The following is a 27,763-nucleotide window of genomic DNA, read 5'->3' on the forward strand; positions in this document are numbered from 1 at the left end:
CCCTCTACCTGACAACAACCTCCTCACATACCTTCTCTCCCACACATCCCCTCTGCACAAATCTGTGCTGTACCAATTGATCAATCAATGATATTTATAGTTCCCCCATAGAGACCTCCAATCTTTCACCCCATCCAATTTTCTCAAGTCATCATGCCCCATTCAGTCTCCATATTCAAACTATCTTCCCTGGATGACCAAACTGACACTCTCAACTCCTCCCTCTCTACTGAACTCAACTCATTTGCTCTCCTATACCTTCGATCTCGTACCACTAACCCAGAGCCCTGGATTCCTTCCACAGTCTACTTTGTTTGCTCCTGTGCATGAGTCAGAGCTCTAAACTCTCTCCTTCTCTGCAATCTTGAATTTCCTCTGCCTTCAGGTCATCTCTAGTTGGATGTCCCACCTGACACCTCAAACAAAATGTGTCCACAACAGAGCTCTTTATCTTCACAACCAAATCCTGTCCTCCCTGTGACTTTCCTTTCACTGTACACAGCACCACCACCTTTCCTGTCTCACAAGCCTATAACCTTGGTATTATCACAACTCATCTCTCTCATTCAACCCACGTATTCAATCTTTAACCAAGTCTTATTGGTCCAACCTTCACAAGATCGCTAAAATCTGCCCTTTCCTCTCCATCCAAACTTCTGCCATAGTAATCCAAGTGCTTATCCTACCATGAAGCAGAATGGCATAGTGGATAGACCATGGATTTAGGAGTCAGAAGGTCATGGGTTCTAATCCTGGCTCCACCATTTGTCTGCTGTGTGATCTTGGGCAGTCACTTCGCTTCTCTGTGCTTCAGTTACCTCATCTGTAAAATGGGGATGAAGACTGTGAGCCCCACATGGGACACGAACTGTGTCCAATTCTATTTGCTTGTATCCACCCCAGCACTTAGTACAGTGTGTGACACAAGGTAAACACTTCTGGAGTCAGAAGGTCATGGGTTCTAATCCTGGCTCCACCATTTGTCTGCTGTGTGATCTTGGGCAGTCACTTCGCTTCTCTGTGCTTCAGTTACCTCATCTGTAAAATGGGGATGAAGACTGTGAGCCCCACATGGGACACGAACTGTGTCCAATTCTATTTGCTTGTATCCACCCCAGCACTTAGTACAGTGTGTGACACAAGGTAAGCACTTAAACATCGTAATTATTATTATTAGTATCCCATCTTGATTACTGCCTCAGCCTCCTTGCTGACCTCTGTCTCCTGTCTTTGCCCACTCCAGCCTATACTTCTCTCTGCTGCCCAAATCATTTTCAGCAAAGCCATTTAGTCTGTTTCCCCACTACTCAAGAACCTCCAGTGGTTTCTCAACCACCTCCACATCAAACAGAAACTCCTTACCCTCAGTTCAAAGCACTCAATCACCTTGCCCCCTCCTACCTTACCTTACCAATTTCCCACTACAACCCAGCCCACACACTTTGCTCCTCTTATGCCAACCTGCTCACTTTATCTCAACCTCGCCTATCTCACCACTGAACTCTTGTCAATGCCCTGCCTCTGGTCTAGAATGCCCTCCCTCTTCATATCCAATATATCCCTCTACTCATCTTCAAAACCTCATTGAAAGCACATCTTGAGGTCTTCCCTGATTAAACAATTTCCTCTTCCTCTCCCTTCTGTATCACCCTTGCACTTGTATTTCCCCCTTTATTCACCCCTCCCTCAGCCCCATGGCACTTAGGTACATATCCATAATTTATTTATATTAATGTCTATCTCCCCCTCTAGACTATAGCTCATTGTAGGCAGGGAACATGTCTAACAACTCTGTTAAATTGTACGCTCCCGAGCATTTAGTACAGTGCTCTGAACACAATAAGTGTTCAGTAAATACAATTGATTGATTAATATTTGTTAAGTGCTTACTATGTGCCAAACACTGTACTAATCAGTAGGGTAGATACAAAATAATCAGGTCCCACATGCGACTCACAGTCTAAGTAGGTGGGAGAACAGGAATTGATTTCTATTTTGCAGGCAAGGGAAGTGAGGCCCAGAGAAGTTAAATGACTTGTCCAAGGTCACCCAGCGGGTAAATGATGGAGCTGGGATTAAAACCAGGTCCTCTGACTCTGAGGCCATTGCTCTTTCCACTAGGCCTCTTTTTCTAAGAAGTGCACAGGTGATTTAATCAGTTACCTCAGAGTTTGGGGTGAATATTATCACTTTCAGATGGTAAAGAGATTTACCTGAGGTCACAGAGCAAATAACAGTTTAATGGGAAATTAGAACTCATAACTCATGGCTGCCCATTCAGGCCTCCCTTCTTTACAGCAGGCTGCAGATGTCACTCTTGGAGGCACCCAGCTAATATTTGCTCACTACTGATCTGCCTTCCAACTCTGTTACTCTTTAACTGGAGTACAAGGTCCAAAGAACTGACTCTGTTTTTAAGCCTATATCTCGCTGTGGGCAGGAACTGTGTCTACCAACTCTGTTATTTTGTACTCTCCCAAGCATTTAATAGAATACTCTGAACACAGTAAGTGTTCAGTAAATACCATTGATTGATTAAATCATGGGGGGTGCTTATCCTCTATTTAATCTCAACAAGGACTTCGGCAGAGAGAGAAGAAACATAGTCACCAAAAATGAAATGGAAGGGAGAGATGAGGGAGACCACATTCTCAGGCAGTAATTCCATTTTCTTCCCTCAGGGGCAAGCAACCTTTTCAGAAAATTGAATTCATTTAGGGGTGCCTAAGGGAAGAAAGGGTACCGAATGGCCATTCCAAATCACACAGTCTGGCAACAGTAATGAATTCTAAAAGAATACTTCCTTCCCCATTTAAGTTTAAATTTGGGTTGCATTATTAAGCATGTTTCACACCTTTAAGCAGCAACGCACTGTCTAGAAAATATCTGGGTACTGCATATATTCCCCCGGAAGGAATAACATTAGCCCTGCTCAATTTTCTTCCTACCATTCTGTCTCTTACTGCTCTTGTTGGGTGGATGGGTACTCACCCTGTGAAAAGAATGTTAAGCTCTCTCTCTCTCAATATATATATATATATAAATATGTATATGTGTATCTATCTATGCAGATAGACCTGTGGGGTGGGGTGGGGGGGAGGGGGAAAGGGGGAGGGGAGAAAAAGAGAGAGAGAGAGAGAGAGAGAGAGAGAGAGAGAGAGAGAGAGAGAGAAAGGGAGAGGGAAAGGGAGAGGGAGAGGGAGAGGGAAAGGGAGAGGGAGAAGGAGGGTGAGAAAGGGGAAGGGAGGGAGAGGGAGAGGGTGAGAGAGAGGGAGAAAGGGAGAGAGGAGAGAGAGAGAGAGAGAGAGAGAGAGAGAGAGAGAGAGAGAGAGAGAGAGAGAGAGAGGAGGCATATATAACCTTGGTATTTGAAGAAAACACTAATGGTCAAGTTCCCCTATGAGTGGACATCTTGCTAAAAAGGCAAATGTGAGATATACAATCCTAGTCACATTGGGCACTTCAAATAATTTTTTTTATTGGGTGTTGTACTTAATGTTTGTGATGCCTGATGCTGGTTTCTCATTGTCTCCTTGTCTCCCTCTCTCCATACAAAGCTTTTGCTTAAAGAGAATTACTCCCTTCTTGATCCAAGTGCACCATGCAGGTTGGTCCTCAGCAACTGACTTAGTTTTCAATTGGGATGCAGTGATGTCTGAGCCTTTGTTTTACCATGTCTTTAAAGGTACCCTGTGCTAAATAGGGAGCCTCATTGTATGATGGCCACCAATCCTGTGGGAGAAAAAGAAGAATCTGGCTATAGTTAGCAGGCGTGGGAAGGGACCTGAACTGTTCAACCTGAAATGTAGAGCATCCAGCCCAATGACATGAGGAGGTGGGAACCAAATACTGCCTTTCAAAAATGATGATGCCTTTTGGACTTTTCAGGCCCAGAGGGACCCCTGGGAAATGACCTTTCAGAGCCCTACATTTATCCACTATCCTGAAAGGGTTAAAAGCCATACCCAAAATATGAGCCATTTCCTCACTTAGTCCTTCTAAAGAAGTCTGCAAAGGCCTTTTTCCCATTGCCTAATAATAATAATAGTTGGGGTATTTGTTAAGTACTTACTATGTGCCACGCTAAGCTTTGGGGTAGATACAAGAGATTCAAAATAGAAGGTAGATACAAGAGAGAAGGTAGAAACAAGAACAGCTTAGAACAGTGCTTCACACATAGTAAGCGCTTAACGAATACCATCATTATTATACAAGATAATTGGGTTGGACACAATCCCTGTCCCACATGGAGCTCACACCATTTTGCAGATGAGGGAACTGAAGCACAGAGAAGTGAAGTGACTTGCCCAAAATCACCCAGCAGACTAGGCTTGTGGGGCTGAGCGCCTCACGGACTAGGTAGGCTCAAGGCCAGCCAGATATGTGATGGCATGATCATCTGAAGGTAGGGTGGTTCCTAACAGAGGAGGTTAGGCATTGAGGGGAACCATCCTGTTTCCCAAGATTCATCCTCTCTTATGATTGAAGCCGCTAATCTACACTGCTGGCAACATTCATTCGATCGTATTTATTAAGTGCTTACTGCATGCAAAGTACTGTACTGACTCAGAGTTGTTTCAGACCAGCCACTGGAGGATAAGGCTAAGCGTATGCTGCCTGATTCATACTGGCTTGGAACCCAGTCAAGTCCATCAGCGATGAAACAATACTTGGTGCAACTCAGCTTTGCAAAACAGGATGGGAATCGTGAGGAAAACGGCCATCAGCAGGCAGAGCCAGCTGTAGATAAAACACAGTACTAACCAGCAACTCTCTTCAACAGCAATGAAGAATGAAGAGGGAACTGGCCTCTGCGCAAATGACAGGAGGAGCTATTAACAGTTCCTCATCTTGACTGAGAGCAGAGCAGAAGAAAATTTAGAATTACAGAACCATGGGGAACTTGACAGGTCTCCTGGCTCGGCCCTCAGCTCCATGTAGGTGACTGACTGAGGTAACCAGGATGGATGGCTGTTTATTCTTTTTAATATTATTTCCAGGGTTTGAGTCTCTACCATCTCCACTGACAGCCTGTTCTACTGTCTAATCTTGCTGACAGCCAAGAAATTCCTCCTTACAGCTAGCTGGACTCTCTCTGGACACAATTTGAGCACATTTCATCTTGTTCTGGGACACAGATTATGTCTCTCTGCATTGATCAAAGCTGGACACAAGAAGATCAAATCTAGGCAGACTACAGCAAAGTTGAATGTCTAGATCCTGTTGATATAACTAAAGCCAAAATCGGTATACCATTTATAACAGCACTTCACTAGTGACTTGTATTCAACTTGTATTTGATTATGATACTGCTTGTCCCTAAATAGCCTTCCCCAGCCTATATTTATTTTTTCTCCCTTAGCAGCAGCAGTAGTAGATAAGTAGCACTGTGGCCTCGTGGAAAGGGCACATGCCTGAGACTCCAGGAGACCTGGGTTCTAATCCCAGCTCTACCACTTGTATACTGTGTGACATTAGTGGAACTGCTGTGTGTCTTAACTTCCCGGTGCCTCAGTTTCCTCTTTTGTAAAATGGGGATTGAAAGTCTGTTCTCCTTCCCCATTGGACAGTCAGTTCCCCGTGGGACAGGGAGTGTCCAACCTGATTACTTCGTAACTGTCACAGTGCCTGACACATAGCAATTAACAAATGCCAAAAGTAATTTACTGAGGATCTGCTGAGGGTGATGCACTGTATTAAATGCATGGGAAGATAACAATAGAAACTATAGACATTTCCTGAGCACAAGGCATCTACTCTGAGAGAGACAAGCATTTAAAATGTTTACTAAGGGCAAACAAGCATCAGATGTGGAAAAACATGACAGGATGAAATAGAGTAATAACTTAAATAGTCCATAATAATTCAAGCATATATGTATACATAAGAAGTGCCAAATGTGGTTGTTTGATTAATACAATTTGGGGTGGGGGGAATTACTTGGGAAAGGAGAGATTTAGGTGGATTTTGAAGATGGGATAGGTTGAAGTTGGGCAGATCTGTGAAGGGAGGGAGTTCCAGGATGAGGAAAGAGAGAGAATAATGGGTCAGATCCAGGGAAATTAAGATCAGGGAAAGTTGGGAGGAATGAAGGATGCAAGCTGGGGAGTAATATGGTAAAAGAGCTGGTATAATATGAGAAATGCTGGCAGAGTTAGGAAACCAATGGTAAAGCTTCTTAAATGCAGAGACAAGGCAGCCGCTGGAGCTCTTTAACAATAATAATAATAATAATAATAATAATAAAAATAATGATTTTGGTATTTGTTAAAATAATTTTGGTATTTGTTAAGCGCTTACTATGTGCAAAGCACTGTTCTAAGTGCTGGGGAGGTTACAAGGTGATCAGGTTGTCCCATGTGGGGGCTCACAATCATTCCCCATTTTACAGATGAGGGAACTGAGGCGCAGAGAAGTTAAGTGACTGGCCCCAAGTCACCCAGCTGACAAGCGTCAGAGCCAGGATTTGAACGCATGACCTCTGACTCCCAAGTCCGGGCTCTTTCCACTGAGCCACGCTGCTTATCTGCAGATGAGGTCACAGACAGAGAGTAGGTAATGGACTTGTCCAAGGTCACACAACAGGCAAGTGGAAGATCTAGGATTAAAACCCAGGCCCCCGACTTCCATGCCCTGCTGTTTCTCAGATTTAGCATTAGTAAGGACAGGGTCAGCTCTTCCCAGAATCAGTCCAAGGGGGATTGGATCACCATGGATGGGGATAATAGCATAGGCAGAAAGAAGTGCTGAACAGTACTGAGAAGTACTTCAGGAAGATGATGCAGGCAGCAGAGAGGAATATGTACCGGAGATGGGAAAGGCTGAAGTCAAGGAGACCATTGAGAAGGCTGATATAATTGTATAAGTATGATACGACAAGGGCCGAAACCAGGATGGAGACTGTTTGGGTGGAGTGGAAGGAGCTGATCTGAAAATCTTATCTAGCCTTTTCTGTCACATTCCTCTCCAGCTAATTATTATTATTATCACTGATACTTATGGTGGTATTTGTTAAGCACTTACTGTGTGCCAAGAACTGTAGTAGGTGCTGGGCAGATAAAAGATAACTAGGTTAGACAAAGTCCCTGTCCCACATGAGGCTCACAGTCTGCAAAGGAGGGAGAAACATGTATTGAATCCCCATTTCACAGATGAGGAAACTGAAGTACAGAGAAGTTAAGTGATTTTCCTGAGGTCACATAGCAGGTAAGTGTTGGAGCCAGGACAAGAACGCTGGTCCTCTAAATTTCCAACTCCTTTCACTAGGCCATGCTCCTTCTCCTCCTATCTCTCCAACCAATCTTCCTCAGGCTCTTTTGCCAACTCTTCCTCAGCATCCAAAGCCCTAATCATCATCATCAATCGTATTTATTGAGCGCTTACTGTGTGCAGAGCACTGTACTAAGCGCTTGGGAAGTACAAGTTGGCAACATATAGAGACAGTCCCTAACCAACAGTGGGCTCCCTAATTACAGGTGTCCCTCAGGGTTCAGTTCTGGGTCCTCTTAATCTACGCTTACTTCTTTGGAGAGCTCAAGACTTCCAACTCTCCATGCATGACTGGACCAGGCCTCTCCCCTGCAATCTTGTATCCCTCCTGCTTCCAGGAAATCTTTACATGGATGCTTTGCCAGCATTTCAAACTCAACATGTCTAAAACTAAATGCCTCACATCTCTTTCACCTAAATTTCCATTCACAAATCAACCATACCACCATCCTCCCCATCTCTCAAGCTTGTAGCCTTGACATTATCCTTAATTCCTCCCTCTCTTTCCAGCCCCATATTCAGTCTTTCACCAAATCCACTCTTTTAGAACGCCTCCACTTCCTATCCATCCAAATCACACTTCCTTATCGCTTAAGCATTTGGGTTCTCAAAACCCCTGGAGTACCTTTGTACATATCTCCATATTGCATTAGCATCTCCTATCTATAATTTATTTTATTTTAGTGTCGGTCTCCCCAGCTAGTTTGAAAGCTCTTTGAGGGCAGGGATCATGTCTACTTGAAAAGCAGCATGGCCTAGGAGAAACAGCACAAGCCTGTGAGTCAGAGGACCTAGGTTCTAATCCTAGTTTCACCATTTGCCTGCTGTTTTACCTTGGGCAACATGCTTACCTTTGCTGTGCCTACGGTTCTGCATATGTCATTCATTCATTCAATCATATTTATTGAGCGCTTACTGTGTGCAGAGCACTGTACTAAGTGCTTAAATGGTGATTCAATACCTGTTCAAATACAACAATTGTAATTATTACTAAAACTCTCCCAAGTGCCTAAAACACTGCTTGGCACACAAGTGCCCCCAAAATGCTATTGTTTGAGATACTTTAGATGAAGAATCACAATAATTTAGCGGTTGATTGAATGTAAAAGCCAGAAGAGAGATTCAAGGATGCTATCAAAATTGGGGACTTCTGGGATAGGGAGGATGGAGGTGCTATTAATGGAGGTAAGAAGGTTGGGAGAGCTTTGGAGGGAATATAAGAAATTCAGTTTGGGATATGTTGAGTTTGAAATGTTGGAGAACTATCCAAGTAGTTTTGTACAGGTGAGAAGAGATGTTATCTGTCCAGGTGAGAAAAGGTTATATGTGATATGATGGACATACAGACCAGGGCATTGGCCCCACTTAGCCTAAGGGGCTTTGGGCACTAGGAGAAGTCAGTTATGGAGAGAAGTTGTTAAGGTCATTTTTCTGCCTATGCTATTATCCCCACCCATGATGATCCCATCCCCCTTGGACTGATTCTGGGAAGAGCTGACCCTGTCCTTCCTAATGTTGTCTGAGAAACAGCATGGCCTGGGTTTTAATCCTAGCTCTAACACTTGCCTGTTGTGTGACCTTGGACAAGTCTCTCTGTCTCAGTTGCCTCATCTGTAAAATGGGGGTAAGAAAGCTGCTCTTCCTTTCCCTTAGAATCAGACTCATGTGTGAGATTGTCAATATTCAATATGCTTATATTGTACCTATCCCATTACTGTACATATAAGTGCTAAACAAATGCCAATATTTATCATTGCTATTAACAACAATAATAAATCCTTTTACTAGATTAGTGCCCTAGATAAGGCAGAGATCCACTGGGAGGAGTGAAAGCCCCATTGGAGAGGTGCAGAGTGGGAGTAATTAGAAATAGGCATGTGATTGCTTCAGAGAAAAAGGGAAAGGGTAGTGGGGAAAAGGGTACCACTGCGAACTTCAAATTGTTCAGCCAACAAGCCATGCTGTCTCCTTTACTGAACTTCCCATATGAATGGCTAAATCAGAAATATCCAAGGCCAGTTTTGTTTGCACAGATCTAACACACTTGGCTCTCTTTTTTGCTGTATTTACTTTGGAAATCTGGTTTCAGAGATCTGCTGCAGCTACTCTAACCATTAGTTATTGTAATGACTTTTCCTTTTAGAACTTTGATGAGTTACAAAATTTTTCTTTGGAATGGAATGTGTCCAAATGCTTATCTGCAACAGCAGGGACTCTTTTTTCTAGATTTCCCATGTTGAGAATGGTGGGTTTTATTTCACTTTTTAAATTTGGCAGCATGTTCCACTGCTCAGAACATTTCCAGCTTCCTCTTTCTATCCAGTGGCATAGAGGATCTTTGGGATTTTTCTTCCCTCCTTCTCTTTCTGCAGTTCTTAGTAGTCAGATATCTGAGATGCCCAGAGACATACATGGTTTGGTATTCTTCAACAAAGTCGAACACAATTTTTTTTCCCTGAAAGGCTTCTGGGGTCACTCCTTAAACTGCTCTGGCCTGTGTAGCCCATTAAAGAAGGGATATGTACTACTAGAACAATTGCAGATGGAGAGCAGAGTGTTCTGGGAGAGATGTCCATGGTGTTGCTATGGGTCGGAAACGATTTGACGGTATAAGACAAGACAGTCTTCCAACGGGACTTTACCACAGCATCTATTCAATCCCTATCTCTGCTAGATACTATACTGCATTAAATATACATATATAATATATATATATATATATATTTTGTGTGTGTGTGTGTGTGTGTGTGTGTGTGTGTGTGGTCATGGCCTCTAAGGTGTTTGCTTAGATCAGAAGAACAGGTGGATGGTCTTGGGCTTAGTTACTTTATGGGAAGCCTTGCTTTTCTCAGTTTTAAAGAGAAATTATTTAGGTTAAAGCTGGTATGTGGTCAGATAGCTGAAAAGTCTATGGTTTCATGTCTCAGACTCACTCACCATAATCTCTGCCACTGTCCTTCTGCTGCCCCTTAAAAGAGATACTCTAACAAGTATGGGGATGTGTGTAGGAATGGGATTAAAAAGAAGGGCTTGACGGGGGAAGGAACAGGACAAGAACTAGAGTCAAGAGGCAGGAATGGAGAGGAGAAACAGTGTTATGAATAGGGGAGGGATGCATGGGCAACAAGGAGAAGCCCCTAAAGTTATGCAGATAATCTTATTAGAAAAGTTTGCAAGTGAACTGGAGCTGTAAAAAGGCATAAAATATGTTGAGCATAACCTCCAGTTGATGCTGTAGGCAGGGAACGGGTCCGTTATTGTTATATTGTACTCCCCAAGTGTTTAGTAATAATAATAACAATAATAATTATAATAATTATGGTAATTGTTATAATAATAATAATGGCATTTGTTAAGCACTTACTATGTGCAAAGCACTGTTCTAAGTGCTGGGGGGGATACAAGATGATCAGGTTGTCCCACGTGGGGCTCACAGTCATAATCCCCATTTTACAGATGAGGTAACTGAGGCTCAGAGAAGTTAAGTGACTTGCCCAAGGTCACACAGCAGACATGTGGCGGAGCCGGAATTCGAACCCATGACCTCTGACTCCAAAGCCCATGCTCTTTCCACTGAGCCATGCTGCTTCTAAAATTAAGTGACTTGCCCAAAGTCACACAGCTGACAAGTGGCGGAGCTGGGATATGAACCCATGACCTCTGACTTCCAAGCCCAGGCTCTTTCCACCGAGCCACGCTGCTTCTAGCATTCTAGCTGCTTCTGCTTCTAGCTGTTAAGCATTTACTATGTGCCAAGCACTGTCCTAAGTGCTGGGATAGATATGAGGTAATCAGGTTGACCCAGGTAGGGCTCACAGTCTTAATCTCCATTTTACAGTTGAAGTAACTGAGGCACAGAGAAGTTAAGTTACTTGCTCAAAGTCACACAGCTAAGTAGTGGAGAGGGATTAGAACTCACGACCTCTGATGCCCAAACCCGGGCTTTTTCCACTAAGCCATGCAGCTAAGTGTTCAATAAATATGATTGAATGAATGAATGAATACAGTATGAGGTACAGGGATTGTGTCTGACCTGCCTATATTGTATCTACCACATTGCTTCGTTCAGTGCTGGGCACATAGTAAACGTTTAACAAGTATCAAAATTCTTAAGCTCCTTGAGCATGGGAGACCATGTTTTACTTTTATTGTGCTTTCCCAAATGCCTAGTAAGGAGCTCTGCACAAATTAGAAGCTCAATAAAAGCCTGTCGATGAAGGAATCTGTGTTTTTCAAGAAGACCAGGGATTGATGTACTGCCTCGAGAGCTCTGCACAGAACACAGCTTTTTTGATGCTTCCCTCGGTGTGAAAATTGAAAAAAATATATAGTGCCTGGCTGCCTGCCAGCTCTCCGAGAGAGCAGAATGTTCAGCCATCATCATCATGTTCTTTGTGGATGTCGGAAGAGCTGAGAGGGGTGAGAAGCAGAAAAGTAGAGGTCACTGTGCTGAGACTCATTTGATGTTGATACCATTAAGGTGGAATAATTGGATAGAGGTCAGGATAAAAAGGACTTTCATTTTTATCTGACACAGACACAAGTGTGCGCATGCGCGCGCGCACACACACGCACACACACACACCGCATCCTGTACCAATGGACATGGTTGCAGCTGCTTAACATTCATGTGATGTAGTTTGTCCCTTCAATCCCTAAACACCAGTTTTTCTCTAGTGCTGCCTTTGGAAGTACTTCATTTGCAAATTTTAATTCTCTCTCCCTCCAAAAATCCTGTCTGTGGACTAGAGGAACAACAAACCGGAGAACAGCTTCACTTAAGCCACAGAAAAAAGAACCTTATCTTGACCTCTCCACAAAGGGAAGTGCCTCTAAGAGGCATATTTCAAGTCTGCCTGCTCTTCTCTAAACACTTTTCTTCGGAAGCTGATGGTGTCTACAGTCCAGGCTTTAAAGCAGACATGGAATCCAGGGAATTGAAGGTGGTCTGCTATCCCTGCTATCCTCAGAGGTTAATTCAATCATATTTATTGATTCAATCATATAACAGTGGGTTGTGAAGTTGGACCGTGAAATTTGGGCAGGTGATAGAGAAGCTCTCACCCAGGCCTTGGGGCCAAGCTTCAACCCTTGTCCCTGGTTCCAGACCACAGTGGGGGAGATTTAAGACCCCCAGGCCAGATATGGGTGCAGAGAGGAAATGGAGTCATGAGACTGTGGTTCCAATCCACTCCAAGAAAGGAGCTGAGCTAGAAATAATCACCTGGACATTAGCTGTGGGGGTGAAGCTAATGGCCCAAGAAACAAGATTAGTGAACTGTGTTCTCAAACAATGCAATAATAATAATTAGTAGCCTAGGCGCTTGTTAACTGGTACTTCTAGACTGTGAGCTCGTTCGGTAGGGATTGTCTCTATTGCTGAATTGTACTTTCCAAGCACTTAGTACAGTGCTCTGCACACAGTAAGTGCTCAATAAATATGATTGAATGAATGAACCACTTTCTATGTACCAAGGACCATACTAAGTGCTGGGGTAGATACAAGATAATCAGGTCGAACACTGTTCCTTTTGCACATGGGACTCACCATCTAAGGGGTAGTATTTTACCCCCGTTTCTCAGAAGAGCAAACTTAGGCAAAGAGAAGTTAAATAATTTGCCAAAATTCACACAGCAGGCAAGTGGCGGAGGCGGGATTAGAACCCAGGTCTTCTGACTCCCAGGCCGGTTCCATTAGGCCACATTTGCTTCCCAGCAGGCTGTTGGGAGACAAATGCCGGGGCAGACCAGCCTAGTGTTCCACAAGCATGAGAGGGGTTGCTCTCTGATTGGGAAAAGGCTTCATCAAGGATAGGAAGGCCAGAGGCAGGCTCAAAAACAGAGACAATCAATCAGTGACATTTAGTGAGGTCCTTATGAGACTAACCTGTTACTGCAGCAAGAGTCTTCCCTAAGTACCAGCATGTACTGGTCATACATTAATCTCTTCAAACATACTCATGGATAGAATCTTAGTAGCATCATCTTCTCTTACGAAAGACATTTATATACATAGACTCAGCAGTACACTGCCATGCATATCCAAGTACAATCACATCCCAAGATAGAGAAGCAGCGTGGCCTAGTGGAAAGAGCATGGGATGAGGAGTTAAAAGGCCTGAAGTCTACCGCAGATCTGCCACTTACCTGCTGTGTTACCTTAGGCAAGTCACTTAACTTCTCTGGGCTTCAGTTCCCTCATCTGCAAAATGAAGGTTAAGTATTTGTTCTCCCTCCCCTTTTGCCAAAGTCCCATGTGAGACAGGGACTTCTTTTGACCTGAATATTTTGTATCTATCCCAAGCACTTAGTACAGTGCTTGCAAACAGAAAGGAAAACATGGATGTATCTTGGATTGTTTCCATGGACTAAATTTTCCAGGTTAGTAAAAATAAACCTGTCGGTTGTGTGCCTCCCTCTAACTCCCTTGTTTCTAGGAGTTTTCCTGCTCCTCTGTATCCCGAACTCTTCTACTTCCTCCTCTGTTTTCCCACTTCCATGCCCTGGGATAGACATACATGGCATATTCGGGTTATATTCCTTAAAAATGAGGCTATTTACATGACAGTAGAGGGGTACATTTTTTCCCATAGATTTTCATTATGAATTGGAATTTGCTCGAAAACCTCTGGAAAAAAGATAGGAAATTCCTATTGTTTATTCTTGTTCAAGTCATTCAAAGGAGATGTGGCCAGATTATGAACCTTTGCAGGAGATTGCAAAAATAGATGCTTGTTCTGCTGTTGGAGAAGAGGGTTTTCAACTTTAGTTAAAGATTTGGCCATTTCTTTTGCAGGCCAACTCCTCCTTTGACCTCTTTCCATCAGGATCATAGTCAATCAATTATATTTATTGAATGCTTACTGTATGCAGAGCTAAATGCTTGGGAGAGTACAATATAACAGAATTGGTAGACACGTTCCCTGCCTACTTTTTAAAATATAAACTCTGATTCTTAATCCCCAAGTCTTAGCAGATGTTGGAGAGATAACTTTATCTCTTTTGGCCTCTTGCAATGATGCACTGAACTATGAGATGTTTACTGCTGCTTCCCTGGGTTGAATGAATCTTGGGGTGGCTGTATTCTGGGCAAAATACCAACCCATAATAGCTGTAACTCGGGGTTACAGGTATATGCCATAGTGTAGCTAAAACCTGGGGAATGCCAGGAGCTTCTGACATATTCCTTGGAAATTTTTAAGAAATTGGCTATTTTTCATCCAGCAAATAACCAGTTGCTCATGTTCCTGGGGAGGAAAGCAAGAATACTTAATTTTATTCATTTTACTTTTACCTGAATACTTCCTAGGGAAGGGAAAGCTGACAGCTATGTGGAAGCAGGAGACACACTTTGAGTGCTTTTCATTTTGAGTGCTGGGATGAAAAGGAGATGAGGATTTTAGTTGGAGGGAGGGGTGGAGGGAGGACTGAGAAGCAGCGTGACTTAGTGGATAGAACATGGGCCTGGGAATCAGAAGGACCTAGGTTCTCATCCCGGCTCTGTCACTTGTCCATTGTGACACCTTGGGCAAGTCACTTCACTTTTCTGTGCTTCAGTTACCTCATCTGAAAAATGGGGATTAAGACTTTGAGCCCCATATGGGACAGGAACTGTGTCCAACCTGATTAACTTTTTCAGTACACCTGAAAAGGGATATCCAAATCCTGGATTAAGGGGTTTCTTCCAGTGTTAGTCAATGACAGGCACCCACTCTGGAGGATAAGGATTCCTGGGGTCTCAGCGCTATCCCCACAGTTCAGTGGGTTGGAAGATTAGCTAGTCTACTTGTTTTGTTGTCTGTCTCACCCTTCTAGACTGTGAGCCCATTGTTGAATAGGGACTGTCTCTTTATGTTGCCGATTTGTACTTCCCAAGTGTTTAGTATAGTGCTCTGCACACAGTAAGCGCTCAATAAATACAATTGAATGAATGAATGAATGGTATTAGTCTACTCTTGAGTCAGAAAGGGTCAGGAGGTGGAACCAAGATGGCAGCCAACCGCTTGCCCTCTTCCAGCAGGACTTGGCCCCCGGCCTGCACATCTTCTAGACTGTAAGCCCACTGTTGGGTTGGGACCACCTCAATATGTTGTCAACTTGTACTTCCCAAGCACTTAGTACAGTGCTCTGCACACAGTAAGTGCTCAATAAATACAATTAAATGAACTGAATGAACCTGTGGGATTCCCATTATCCTTACTGGGATGCAGGGCATACTGGAGTAGCTCTCATCCCTTGCCCCCATGTCCACGGGTCAGGCTCTCCATTCACATGCAGCTTACCTGCTCCTGACATTGGCAGGCAACAGCAGCACCAAGGATAGGTCAGCCAAATTGGTCAAGTAAGTGCCAGGGGGCAAGAGCAGTTCTCCAGCTTCCCGGGAATAAAGGTGGAATCAGGAGCACACGAAGAGTGACAGTGCAGGAGGCAGACTAAATCCTAGTTCCCTGCACCTACTGTGTGTTAATACATAGCACTGATTTAGATACTCAGTAGAGTGAAAACAATGATAGGAGTCTCCAGCTGAATAGGCCTGGGTCCTGAGAAAAATTTCTAAATTGAGAACCTGTGTGAGGAAATTGATTACGATAGAAGAAACCCAGTCTGCAGAGCCCATTTACCTTCATCTTCCTCCCCTCCTCTGTTCCTTTCCTTCACTCCTTTCTCCTTTTTCTCCTTCTCTCTTGCTCCTATTTTCCCTTTCTCCATTTCATCCCCTTAAGCCCCACTCCCTTAATGCTCCACCCCAGAACAGTATATACAAAGTGGGGGTAGTTTTGGTCTACTACTGCATCCTTAACCCAATAAACAAATGCTTAGTTCTGAGAAGGTGATAAAAGATGACAGACTAGCATTCAGAGTGGCACTTTCTTTAAAAGTTGAAGAAACTCATTAGGGACTAATAAACACACATTTTCTCATTGATGCCACAGAACATTTACGGGAGATGACTGAGATAGATACAAACTTTACAAACTTCGACACACGAAACATCTCAAACACAATGTGAAGCATTTTAAAAGACTACAATTGTCAACCAGAAAAACCATATATTTGTAGTATAAAATGTTCCAGCTTCCGTAATTCTTTATTAAATATCTGACAAGTTGCATCATTTCTTTACAACTTCATTTTATCACACTGATCTCTTTTGATAAGGAAAACAATCTACAAGTTCCTTTCTGTTCCGTTAAGAAAATAAGTGGGAAAACAAGTGGCTATTAACTTAAATTTTTTCCCATTGTGCATCAAATCCAAGTATTTGAGAACTATTTGGATTGTGAAGTGGACGCTGTAAGTTGCCTTTAAAAATGTTTTGATTATATTAACATTTTGCTCTATCAAATAGCCTCACGTGAGGAGGTGGCTTACAATAAAAAGTTAACCAACAATGGGATTTCACCTGGAATGTTTGAAACTTTCTTCACCTTAGAGAAGTCACTTGGGTCTCAAGTTTAATTTGAATACAGATCTTAAGTTCACAAAGGACATATCAATACCTTTTCCTTAACTTTCTTTCTGGTTCTCAGTGTCACAATTTTCATGGTGGGGATTTGGAGTAAGCCTCAGAAGGGATAAACTCTTACTTCTGGCTAAAACCAGATTACCCAAGAAAGAGGTTAGAAAAAAAAAGCTAGAAAAATATACACATACACACACTACAGCATATGTGTACACAGACTGTATACTGCCGACTAGTAGTCAAGGAAAAACAAAGTCTGATGAAGCTAACCTGAAGGAAAACATGACCTCTTGGTTTAAAATTAGTCTTAAAAAGGTACTTAAAAGAACCAGATCTTATGCAGACATGGTTATGGTGGCTTTGCAACATCCAAAGTCAATCTGGACTGCAGTAGAACAGGCCTGAAGAGGATATGGCACACTGGGTTGGGTTCCAGTTGTTTTTCCATACAAATGTTAAGATTTTATTTTCATGCATTTCAATCATGCATTGCTTTTAGTGTGTTACCCTTACATACAAGTGTCAGATGAAAGCAGAAATCTGACCTCTGACTACATAACATTATACAATTCCATTTTATAATTGCCATTCTTCGCTTGCCCCTTGAGTCCATCTCGGTGAAAGTGGGTAAGGCTTATAGAAATAAAAAAAAATATGGTCCAAAATGTAATCACATTTAATTCCTGGTTTAAAAATCTAAAATACCAAGGGGAGTTTAAAAGGGTAGTTCTTAGACACCAGGCCTGAGGTTTGAGTATTTGACACTGAGCTCCATCATCATGATCAACGGGAGGCATGACAAATGTAATCTATCCAGAAGGCTTTTCTTTTGGTAGGAATGGGTGATGGGCAGGTACTCAATACATCAGCATCCTCTACTGGACAATAAGAAAATAATGCAAGAAAGGAGCCTCCCTGTTCTCTTTTCTCTCCTTCCCAACCTATTTTCCCTGCAGTACTATGGGCAGAGGTTTTTTTTTTTTGGAGGGGGTGGGGGTGTTAGGGGGACAGAAGAGAAAGAAAGAGGGGAACAGGAGGAGAGAGATGGAAAGAAGGAAGGGAGGACATATGGAGACAGAGAAAAGAGGGTAAGGAAGGAGAAGAATGGAGGGGGATGAAATACAGAAATGGAGGGGGATACAGAGAGAAAGGGGGAAAAACTAGGAGAGGGAGGCAGAGTGAGAGAAAGGGGAGAAAAGAGAAAGAAAGGGAGAAAAAGGAAAGAGGATGAATGAGGAGAGCGTGGAAGAAAGAGAGAGAAAGGCAGGGAATGAGTTAAAGGAGAGATATCTCATCCGGGAGAGGAATAAAAAATAGGCTAATTCAGTAGATTTGTTTTTACTTCCATGTAAGATGCAACATCTTCAATAAAACACCAGGTCCAACTACAAAATGTTTCCTTCATTACAGATAGAAACCTGGATTTAATCCAAGTAATCTGTGTAGCATAATGATGTGCCATCTAAGATAGCCACTACAGACCCACAAGCTAAACAACAATGTGGGACAGTTGCAGAAACCACATTTACCAACTTCAAATGGTAAAATGATCACAAGTCCTGGGTTGGACCTGACTTGGTGTCAAAGAGTTTGGGGTGATTCATAAACCAGCCTGCTTACATCTGTTGCCATCTGACCAGCAGATGATGATTTCCGCTGGATATATTAAAACACTTTAGGAATATACACTATATTGAGCTTTTAACTGTTCTGTGACTTGGAAAGGGACGAACTACCAAAAATAAATCAAGGCAAATGAACCCAATCCCAGCACTTAAAAGGAAGGAAAGACACTGACCCAGGATGAAACGCTAACTAGAGTAAAAACATCACGACAGTGAAACCATACTCCTACACTTAGTCCAGCAAGCAGAATTTCCAAGCCCAAGGCCAGTAAAAGTTAAAGAATGAAAATATCAAAAGACATAAAAAATGATCAATGACAAAGAACTTTCAACCTTCGAGAGTCTCTTCTTAAAGCCAGTTGAAAACTGCCTTCACAAGACTACCTACTGGTCTGAACTTCCTGCAGGAAACTCGTGACACCGGAATCAAGTCAATTCTGCTTAGAAACTATAGAGTGGCTGTAACAACCATGTTGCTTATGTAACTTTGGGGAGGGAACACGAGGGAAATTCAAAGACAAGTTCCTAGAGGTGACGGGGACTTCTGGTGAACAGAATTCAGACCCAATGTATTATTTTTCACTCATCTATTTTCTCAACCGTCACTTCAGATTCATTATCCCCTAAAGCAATAATGCAGACTAGGAAGATAGCAAAACCAGATAAATGATTATTCTAGGTGGGATCAATAAAAAACCCACACTCTTAATGGAGCCTGTGAATGCATGAAAAATACAGTATTTATTTTTGGCTTTGAAATACTTAATATTAATGCCACCTGGTTACTCTTGAGACATAAGAATTGGGCCTTTCCTCCACCCGTTTCCTGCCTCTTTGGAATTGGTTAGAAATATCAGTGTCTTTTGGAATTTCTCCTCTTATTTTGCCCTGCAGAGGACAGAAAATTTTGAGAATAAAATCTTGCCTTACTTATTTTATATCTAGCTGCTACTTTGCCTTTTTTTTAAAAAGACTAAATATTCCATAACTAGAAAAAACTCCTGGATCCCAGAAGGTCTGGTACATGGCATTGCAGTTCTCCAAAACTCTCAAAAATCCTCCCAAATCTTCACCCGGCTACTCAGGCTCCAGCTGAGTTTTAAAAAGAAAGCATCCATAAACCAGGGATTTCATGTCAAAAGGGACGTTCAATCTATCCCTTTGCAAAGTAAAAAGAAGTCAAGATTCCCACCCACAAGTGAAGAGAAGGGCTATATGCCTTAATGATTTCCCTAGGTCCAGCTTCCTCACCTTTCTGATCACCATAGCTAAATTTTTAAAAAAGAAACCAATACAGAAAGGGGATCAACAATTTGCAGTTACAGAAATCTACATTCACTTGCAGATCTTTGAGCGCCGTCCCCCACCCAACACTCACAACACTGTTGAAATCCACCTCAAAACACAAGGTATGCCTCACAACCCAGGTGACACTGGGAAAAGAAGCATTTGGTGACTGTTAGTCGCTCTTCCCACTGAGGGATAAGAGCAAACCTTTATTTGCTACAGTAAATAGCAATGAAACCCAGGCCTCTAGCAACTTCTACCTTAGCCATCCTGGCAAGCGATTCCTTGTGCGCCAGTAAATAAAAAGTCAGAGCCCAGACCAACAAGGGGTTAAGTTACTTTGGTGTTCTTGAACTCCAGCACCACCCTTGTGACTGACAGGGAGGGAGGGAGGGAGGAGTTGACTGGAAAACAACCCCAACTCAATTCTGTGGGCAAAGACTTGAAAGCGAAACGGATTCAAATTGCTCCCACGGATACCCTCAAGCCTAACTAGGTTAAAGGCTTGACTTAAGTGGATCAGATACAAGTCTTCGCTTTCACCTTTAATCTACCACACAACAGATACAAATCAGGCATTATATAGATTTTAAGCATGCAACATGTCACAGGTAACAAAACTTGGTTAGATAAAGTGTATATTAAATAAATCCTGGTGATTGAATAAAAATCACAAAACAATCGGTGAGAACAGGTCTGCAGGTTCAGCTCTACATCTGGGTCTCTTACACATCAGCAGCAGCCACATCCACAATTGATATAGATATTGCACCAGAAAGACATGTGCAGCGAGAAGGAATAATCATCACATTAAATGTTTATGATAAAAAAAAACAAACATATGACTGCCATGTGTTACATAAAGTGCCTTCAGAGTTGGTGCAGTTAGAACAAAAAATTGGTTATTTAGCTACCGATAGCAAATGCATACAAATCGGAGACAAAAGAGATTCGGTTTCCACAGTTTCAAATCAAGCAGTGCCAGTTTTCATTTAAAATGCATCCTCTACAAACAGTAAAGAGGAACGATAATAGAAGAAGTACTATACAGTATTTGGCAAGGGTTAGCATTTTTTAACCACAATTGTCCAACCCTGTCCCCCAACTTGTCATAGTGTACATAATTATCCTAAAGGAATAATGATCTACTTCCTTTTAAGTCAACATAAAAATTTTCTTGCTATGTCTATGAGTCTTTGTCTTGCAGCAATTATGCTAATATACAAAAACACAATATTCAGTTGGTATCAATCATCTGAGGTGTGAAAAAATATCATTGTGTCTGATGAACATATATGATATTTTCTCTTACCATATTTGCATAAACTGCTTTGAAAATTGTTGGTCTACTATTTTGAATATGATGGGGGAAAACAAGACTTCAATGAATTTCCCAAATGAAAACGTCACTGGCATTAACTCTGGCATGAAATTAAAAAAAAAAAGCTCAATTTTCCAAGTATATGATATCTTTAATTGTAATGAAATAAAAATTTGGAAATAGGTCTAAATTATTTTTCAAAGTAAACATGAGCTGTAATACTATACCTGTAAAGTGATTAATTCCATTCATTCATTGCCATTAGAAATTATGCAAAATATTTATTAAGGGCTTTGCCTACAGAGGCACAACATAAATAGAATAAGTCCTCCTGAAATGTTATTAGTGTACACATCAACCAGTTGATAATTGGTGGTGGAAATTGCAGAAACATTATCCACGGGTAAGAGTTCCAACTTCTGAACATCAGCAACTGTACTGTAGAAGAGTTTGCTCCGGGAACCAATATTGTGCAACTGTTCTGCCATTGTCACTGCTTATGTCAATTAGGCAATTGTAATAGTGCAAGCAGAACTTGCTCGATGAACATCCCAAAAAGCAGTGGCTGCTTAATCCACCCCTTCAAATCCTTGGGCGTTTTCAACGGCCATGAGAAGTTTCTCTCTTAAATCTTCGAAAGATTCATATGGAGGTAAATCGAGGCGATTAAAGCTGGAATGAAAAAAAAAAGATACCCACATCTGTCAAACTCTACCTCACTGAAACAATCATCCTCCATACTTGCGACAATTTTTAACGAAACCAAGGATTCTCGCAATCATCACCATCCATCCCTCTTCTCAGCCTGGCATGAGCAACTGCCAGACTGTGCAGAAGCCAACCAATGCCAGAGGCATTGTCAAGAGAATGATATGTCCGCAACCAGAAAATTTTCCCACAAAGTGTCAAAAATTAAGCAGAAAGTAACTGACATATGACAGGGAAGAGCTAATGAACTTCAGTATGTTAAAGCAAAGTTTTTCAGTTATGGATCACAAATTACATCAATGGAAAGGAAAGTGATATTGAAGACCATTCAGCAATGTACAACTCAAACAATCAAGCATTTTAAAACATGAGGGTTCAATTATCCTGGACCTAGGTCAGACTTTGTAACGTAAAGTTGGGGACTTTAAAAAACATTCATGGAGGCAGCTTCCTTGGAAAGCCAGCCTTTCCTTCCCAACCATACGAATTAGGTTCTTGGAAGTACCCACGGATGGACAAAATACAGGCTTTTGGGACAAAAACAGTAGAGACTCTGCAGCTTCTGAAGATTTGGTTGAAAATTATGAAGGTTTGTGGGGTTTTTTTTAAAGGCTCCCAAGATTGCTGGCTATACTGTGTTCATGTTACAAGGAAAATTACAAGGAAAATTAGCTAACTAAAATTAGTGGTTACCATATATTCAGTGCTGTATAGTCCACCTTAAATAAATCCCATTGTGGTTTGGGCTATTACTGCATCAGCCAATCATTACCATAATCACAATTAAACTGCCCTTGTAATGTTAATGAACTTCTAATACAGTATCAGCAAGGCCCCAGCGCTGGGGGTAGGGAATACAAGCACAGCTGGCTTGAAATCACTGGTACTATTATGCTCAGCCACAGAAAAGAAGGGGTAGTCAATCCTATCTACCAAAATGGAGTATGGAATATTAAAATCAGAGTTGAAAAAACATAAGATAGCAAGGGAAATGTATACAATTTCACTACAGCCTCAGTAGTGGCTAACAGCAGCACCAAAGCATTGGAATGAAAAATGTCTTTAAAGGACAGTTATCCATTGCTCAGAGTGTAATGCATAGACTATATCCACCTAGTATTCTCAGTTAATCTATGGTATTTGAGTGCTTTGTGCAGAGCCCTGTACTAAATGCTTGCGAGAGCAGAATACAGCTGGTAGACACGACACATGTCCAGCAACAACTCACAGTCTAGTGGAGGAGAAAGGCACTAAAATAAATGACATGTTGTGTAATATCAGTCCTTCAGAGAGAAAAAAAATTCAGCTGCATATAGCTGATTTTCATATTGGCTCTGCTGGGCTTTCTGTGCTTTCAGTGGGTTTTCTGTAACATCACACAATGGGGACTTTGTAAGAGTCTAGGATGTCACCATTTGGGAGCTGGTTTTAAAGTTCCACTCTCGAGAGGCAAAGCTAGTGGGATTCGCTCCCACCCCAAAGAATTTATGTCCGTATCTTTATACTCTGTTACTTCCCCTAACTTAGTGTCTGTCTCCTCAACTACACTGAAAGTTCCCTGACAGCAGGGATTGTGTTTTGCTATACCCTACTCTCCCAAGAGTTTAGTACGTGCTTTGCAAAGAGCAAGCACTCAATAATTATGGTACTTGTTTAGCACTTACTATGTGCCAATCGCTGTTCTAAGTGCTGAGGTAGGGACAGGTTAATCAGATTGGATGCAGTCCCTGTCCCATATGAGGCTCACACTCTTATTCCCCATTTTACAGATGGAGTAATGGAGGTCAAGAGAAGTGAAATGAACTGCCCAAGATCACAGAGCAGATATGTGGCAGAGCAGGGAATAGGACTCAGGTCCTCTTGTCCCCCAGGCTCGTGCTCTATCCACTAAGCCACACTATTTCTAATACCACTGATTCATTCATTTGTAGCCATTAACCACGGCCCTTTTTGTTGTGATTTTCTACTGATTTGGTAAAGCTTAGGAGGAAGCTATACCTTATGACTATACTGTCTAGACAGAGGAAAGTTAGAGGAAGTTCATTTGGTAACAACTTCTCCATGGAATTCTCCATCTCTGTTATTTCTAGAGTGGTTGAGAAGTATGACTTTCGGAAAAGTAGAGAATTGTGCCCAGTTCCTGTGAACCACGTTGTTGCATGTTACCTTATGATACCAACCACTGTCCTGGTATGGTTCTGTATGAACCACAAGTTTATGAAGCAGAAGGAAGTCTCTAAACTAACTTGAAAATTGAAGTTTTTCATGCAATCAAGAGATGCAGTGTAGCCTACTGGACAGAGCACAGGACTGGGAGTCAGAAGGACCTGGGTTCTAATCTCAGCTCCACAACTTGTCTGCCACGTGACCACTTAACTTCCCTGTGCCTCAGTTAACACATTTGAAAACTGGGGATTAACCTTATGAGCCTCATATGGGACAGGGACTATGTCCATCTCGAAAAGAATGTATCTACCCCAGTGCTTTGCACAGTGCCTGGCACATACTAAATGCTTAACAAATAATATATACTAAAAAAAACACAATCAATTATCATTTATTGTGTACTTTATTTTTTTAATGGTAATTATTAAGGGCTTACTATGTGCCAGGCACTGAACAAAGCGCTGGGGCAGATACAAGCTAATTAGGTTGGACACAGCCCATGGCCCACGAAGGGCTCACGGCCTTAACCCCCATTTTACATATGAGGTAACTAAGGCACAGAAAATGTCATTGTCTTGCTCAGCATTACACACAGCAGACAAATATTGGAACTGGAATTAGAACCCCAGTACTTAATAATAATAATAATAATGATATTTGTTAATCACTTATTATGTGCCTTTTAAACTGTGAGCCCACTGTTGGGCAGGGACTGTATCTATATGTTGCCAATTTGTACTTCCCAAGCGCTTAGTACAGTGCTCTGCACACAGTAAGCGCTCAATAAATACGATTGATGATGATGTGCCAGGCACTGTTCTAAGCACTGGAATTTCTGGCTTCCAGGCCCATGCTCTACCCACTAGGCCATGATGCTTCTTACTATGTGCTGAGCACCGTTTTAAGCGCTTGGAAGAGTACAATACAACAAACAGTTGGTAGAGATGATCCCTGCCCTTAAACAGCTTACAGTCCAGGGAGGAGACAGACATAAAAAATAAATTAAAGATAGGGGAGATGGGATAGTTCAAGAATATGTTCATTAGTGCTGTGGGGCTCGTGGTGAGGTGACTATCCAGGGATTATTGGGTGCCAGCCGAGAAAAATGAAAAAAAAGTATTATTCAGCATAGCCTACTGTGTGACATGATTTTGGATTATTTTCAGAGAATTGAGGGTAACAGCATTCTCCCCTCTACAAGGGTGAGAGAAACATTCATTGAATCATATTTATTGAGTGCTTAGTGTGCAGAGCACTGTAATAACAATAATCGAGGTATTTGTTAAGCACTTACTAAGCATTTGGAAGAGTACAATATAACAATAAACAGACACATTCCCTGCCCACAGCAAGTTTACAATCTAGAGGGATCTTACAGTCAAGAGGGAGATCCCCCCAGCCCATGTCATCCCCCCAGCCTAGAATGCCCTCCCTCCACACATCCGCCAAGCTAGCTGTCTTCCTCCCTTCAAAGCCCTACTGAGAGCTCACCTCCTCCAGGAGGCCTTCCCAGACTAAGCCCCCTCCTCCCTCTCCCCACCCTCCCCCTCCTCCCTCCCCCTCCCCCCACCTTACCTTCTTCCCCTCCCCACAGCACCTGTATATATGTATATATGTTTGTACGTATTTATTACTCTATTTATTTATTTTATTTGTACATATTTATTTTATCTTGTTAATATGTTTTGTTGTCTGTCTCCCCCTTCTAGAGTGTGAGCCCGCTGTTGGGTAGGGACCGTCTCTATCTGTTGCCAACTTGTACTTCCCACGTGCTTACTTAGTACAGTGCTCTGCACACAGTAAGCGCTCAATACGATTGATTGAATGAATGAATGAATGATCAGATGGAGGCTGGAAATTTTCCCAGCCACTGATCTGTGTGTTTCACTTTCAGCAGGATGGTCCCCTAGCAGTCATCCAGTCTCTCGCAGTTCCTCTCCAATAATAATGATGGTATTTGTTAAGTGCTTACTATGTGCCAAGCACTGTTCTAAGCACTGGGGTAGATACAAGGTAATCAGGTTGTCCCACCTGGGGCTCACAATCTTAATCCTATTTTGCAGATGAGATAACTGAGGCACAGAGAATTTAAGTGACTTGCCCAAAGTCACACAGCTGATAAGTGGTGGAGCAGAATTAGAACCCATGACCTCTGACTCCCAAGCCCGGGCTCTTTCCACTAAGCCACACTGCTTCTTTACTGAATACAGTGCCCTGCCCTCCGTGAGTACTCAATAAATGCCACTAATACTACTACTGGCTACTACTACGACTGGTAAGAGATGATGGAATGTAAAAAAGGGAAAAAATAATGGATCAGAAGTATTACCTTGGACAAAGTTACTCTGCTGGGTTTGCTCACAAGTTGATACACCGGCCAGTAAACTGTCAATTTTATTTCCTTTTGTAGGAAGCTAGACAGAAAATTAAGTTCTTTGATCTAGGCCTCTAATGGGGAATTTGATGCTTGATCATTGGTATACACCTAACTACCAGTTTAAAATACTTACTGAGTTTTTCCTACTTACCATGTGTGAGCTCTGGGCAGTTTTTCAGGACTTCCCCATTGCTCTATTGTAAACAGCTGAGGACCATTTGAACCTAGGTGAGAAAGGAAAATGCAGCCCACAAGAATGAATGAAAGGCAGTTTGAGGCAGACAAATGATTCATGAAAAATGATAACTTAAATCTTCAGAGCCCTAACAGATAGCCCACCTAGGGAAGCTGGGGCAGAAAAGGAATCGTGAGAAAGAACACTAGGATAAAGCTGGCTTCAGCAGGGTCAGAATCTTGGGCCCATATGCAGGCTGCCTGGGTTTTTGCCAGTCCAAGCTTAGGGATGGGTGCCAACCCCACTACTTCCATGAAAAAGAAAAGGAATCCTCTAATATGCAGTACAGAGGAACAATCAGTCTGAAGAAATGCATGCCAAAGCATCCCGATTCGTTGAGTGGAGGAGGATACATAATGTAATTATAACTGTTATACTTGTTATGAGTTCAGTAAGTGCCATCACCTCGCCCCCTCCTACCTCACCTCCCTTCTCTCCTTCTACAGCCCAGCCTGCACCCTCCGCTCCTCTGCCGCTAATCTCCTCACTGTGCCTCGTTCTCGCCTGTACCACTGTCGACCCCCGGCCCACATCATCCCCCTGGCCTGGAATGCCCTCCCTCCCCACATCCGCCAAGCTAGCTCTCTTCCTCCCTTCAAGGCCCTACTGAGAGCTCACCTCCTCCAGGAGGCCTTCCCAGACTGAGCCCCCTCCTTCCTCTCCCCCTCTTCCCCTCTCCATCCCCCCAACCTTACCTCCTTCCCTTCCCCACAGCACCTGTATATATGTTTGTACATATTTATTACTCCATTTATCTTACTTGTACATATCTATTCTATTTATTTTATTTTGTTAATATGTTTGGTTTTGTTCTCTGTGTCCCCCTTCTAGACTGTGAGCCCACTGTTGGGTAGGGACCGTCTCTATATGTTGCCAACTTATACTTCCCAAGCGCTTAGTACAGTGCTCTGCACACAGTAAGCGCTCAATAAATACAACTGATTGATTGATTGACTGCCAAGAAGTGCTGAAGTGCTGGGGTAGATAAAATACATTCAGATCAGACACAGCCCCTGTCCCGTATAGGGGAGGCAGTCTGAGGAAGAGGAAGAACAAGTATTTTAATTAACATTTTAGAGATGAGGAACTGAGGCATAGAAAAGTTCATGCCTTGCCCAAGGACACATAGCAGGCAAGTGGTGAGGGTGGAATCAGAACCTAGATCCCTGATTCCTAGGACCTCGCTGTTTCCACTGGCCACGCTGGCCAGAGACACTACATTCACTCCTCCTGAATCTGACCACATTTTGGTAGAATACTCACATTTTAGACATTTCAAAACCAATATTCACCCCATAAGCTGTTATTTTGG

General features: G+C 42.4%; 1 protein-coding gene across 9 annotated transcripts in view; it reads right to left on the minus strand.

Annotated features, from left to right (window-relative positions):
• Positions 1-17,931: 17,931 nt before the first annotated feature.
• The window catches only part of NEDD4L (NEDD4 like E3 ubiquitin protein ligase), a 431,023-nt gene continuing 421,191 nt past the window's right edge, over positions 17,932-27,763 (minus strand). For all 9 annotated transcript variants that reach the window (XM_038743604.1, XM_038743606.1, XM_038743605.1 and 6 more), the window contains 2 exons: positions 26,368-26,440; positions 17,932-21,637 (listed from right to left, as the gene is read on the minus strand). In XM_038743604.1, coding sequence (XP_038599532.1) covers positions 21,535-21,637; positions 26,368-26,440 — 176 coding nt within the window. In that variant the 3' untranslated portion in view covers positions 17,932-21,534. The remainder of the gene's footprint in view (positions 21,638-26,367; positions 26,441-27,763) is intronic.

Source organism: Tachyglossus aculeatus, chromosome 3, assembly GCF_015852505.1.
Source record: "Tachyglossus aculeatus isolate mTacAcu1 chromosome 3, mTacAcu1.pri, whole genome shotgun sequence".
NCBI classification, from domain to species: Eukaryota; Metazoa; Chordata; class Mammalia; order Monotremata; family Tachyglossidae; genus Tachyglossus; species Tachyglossus aculeatus.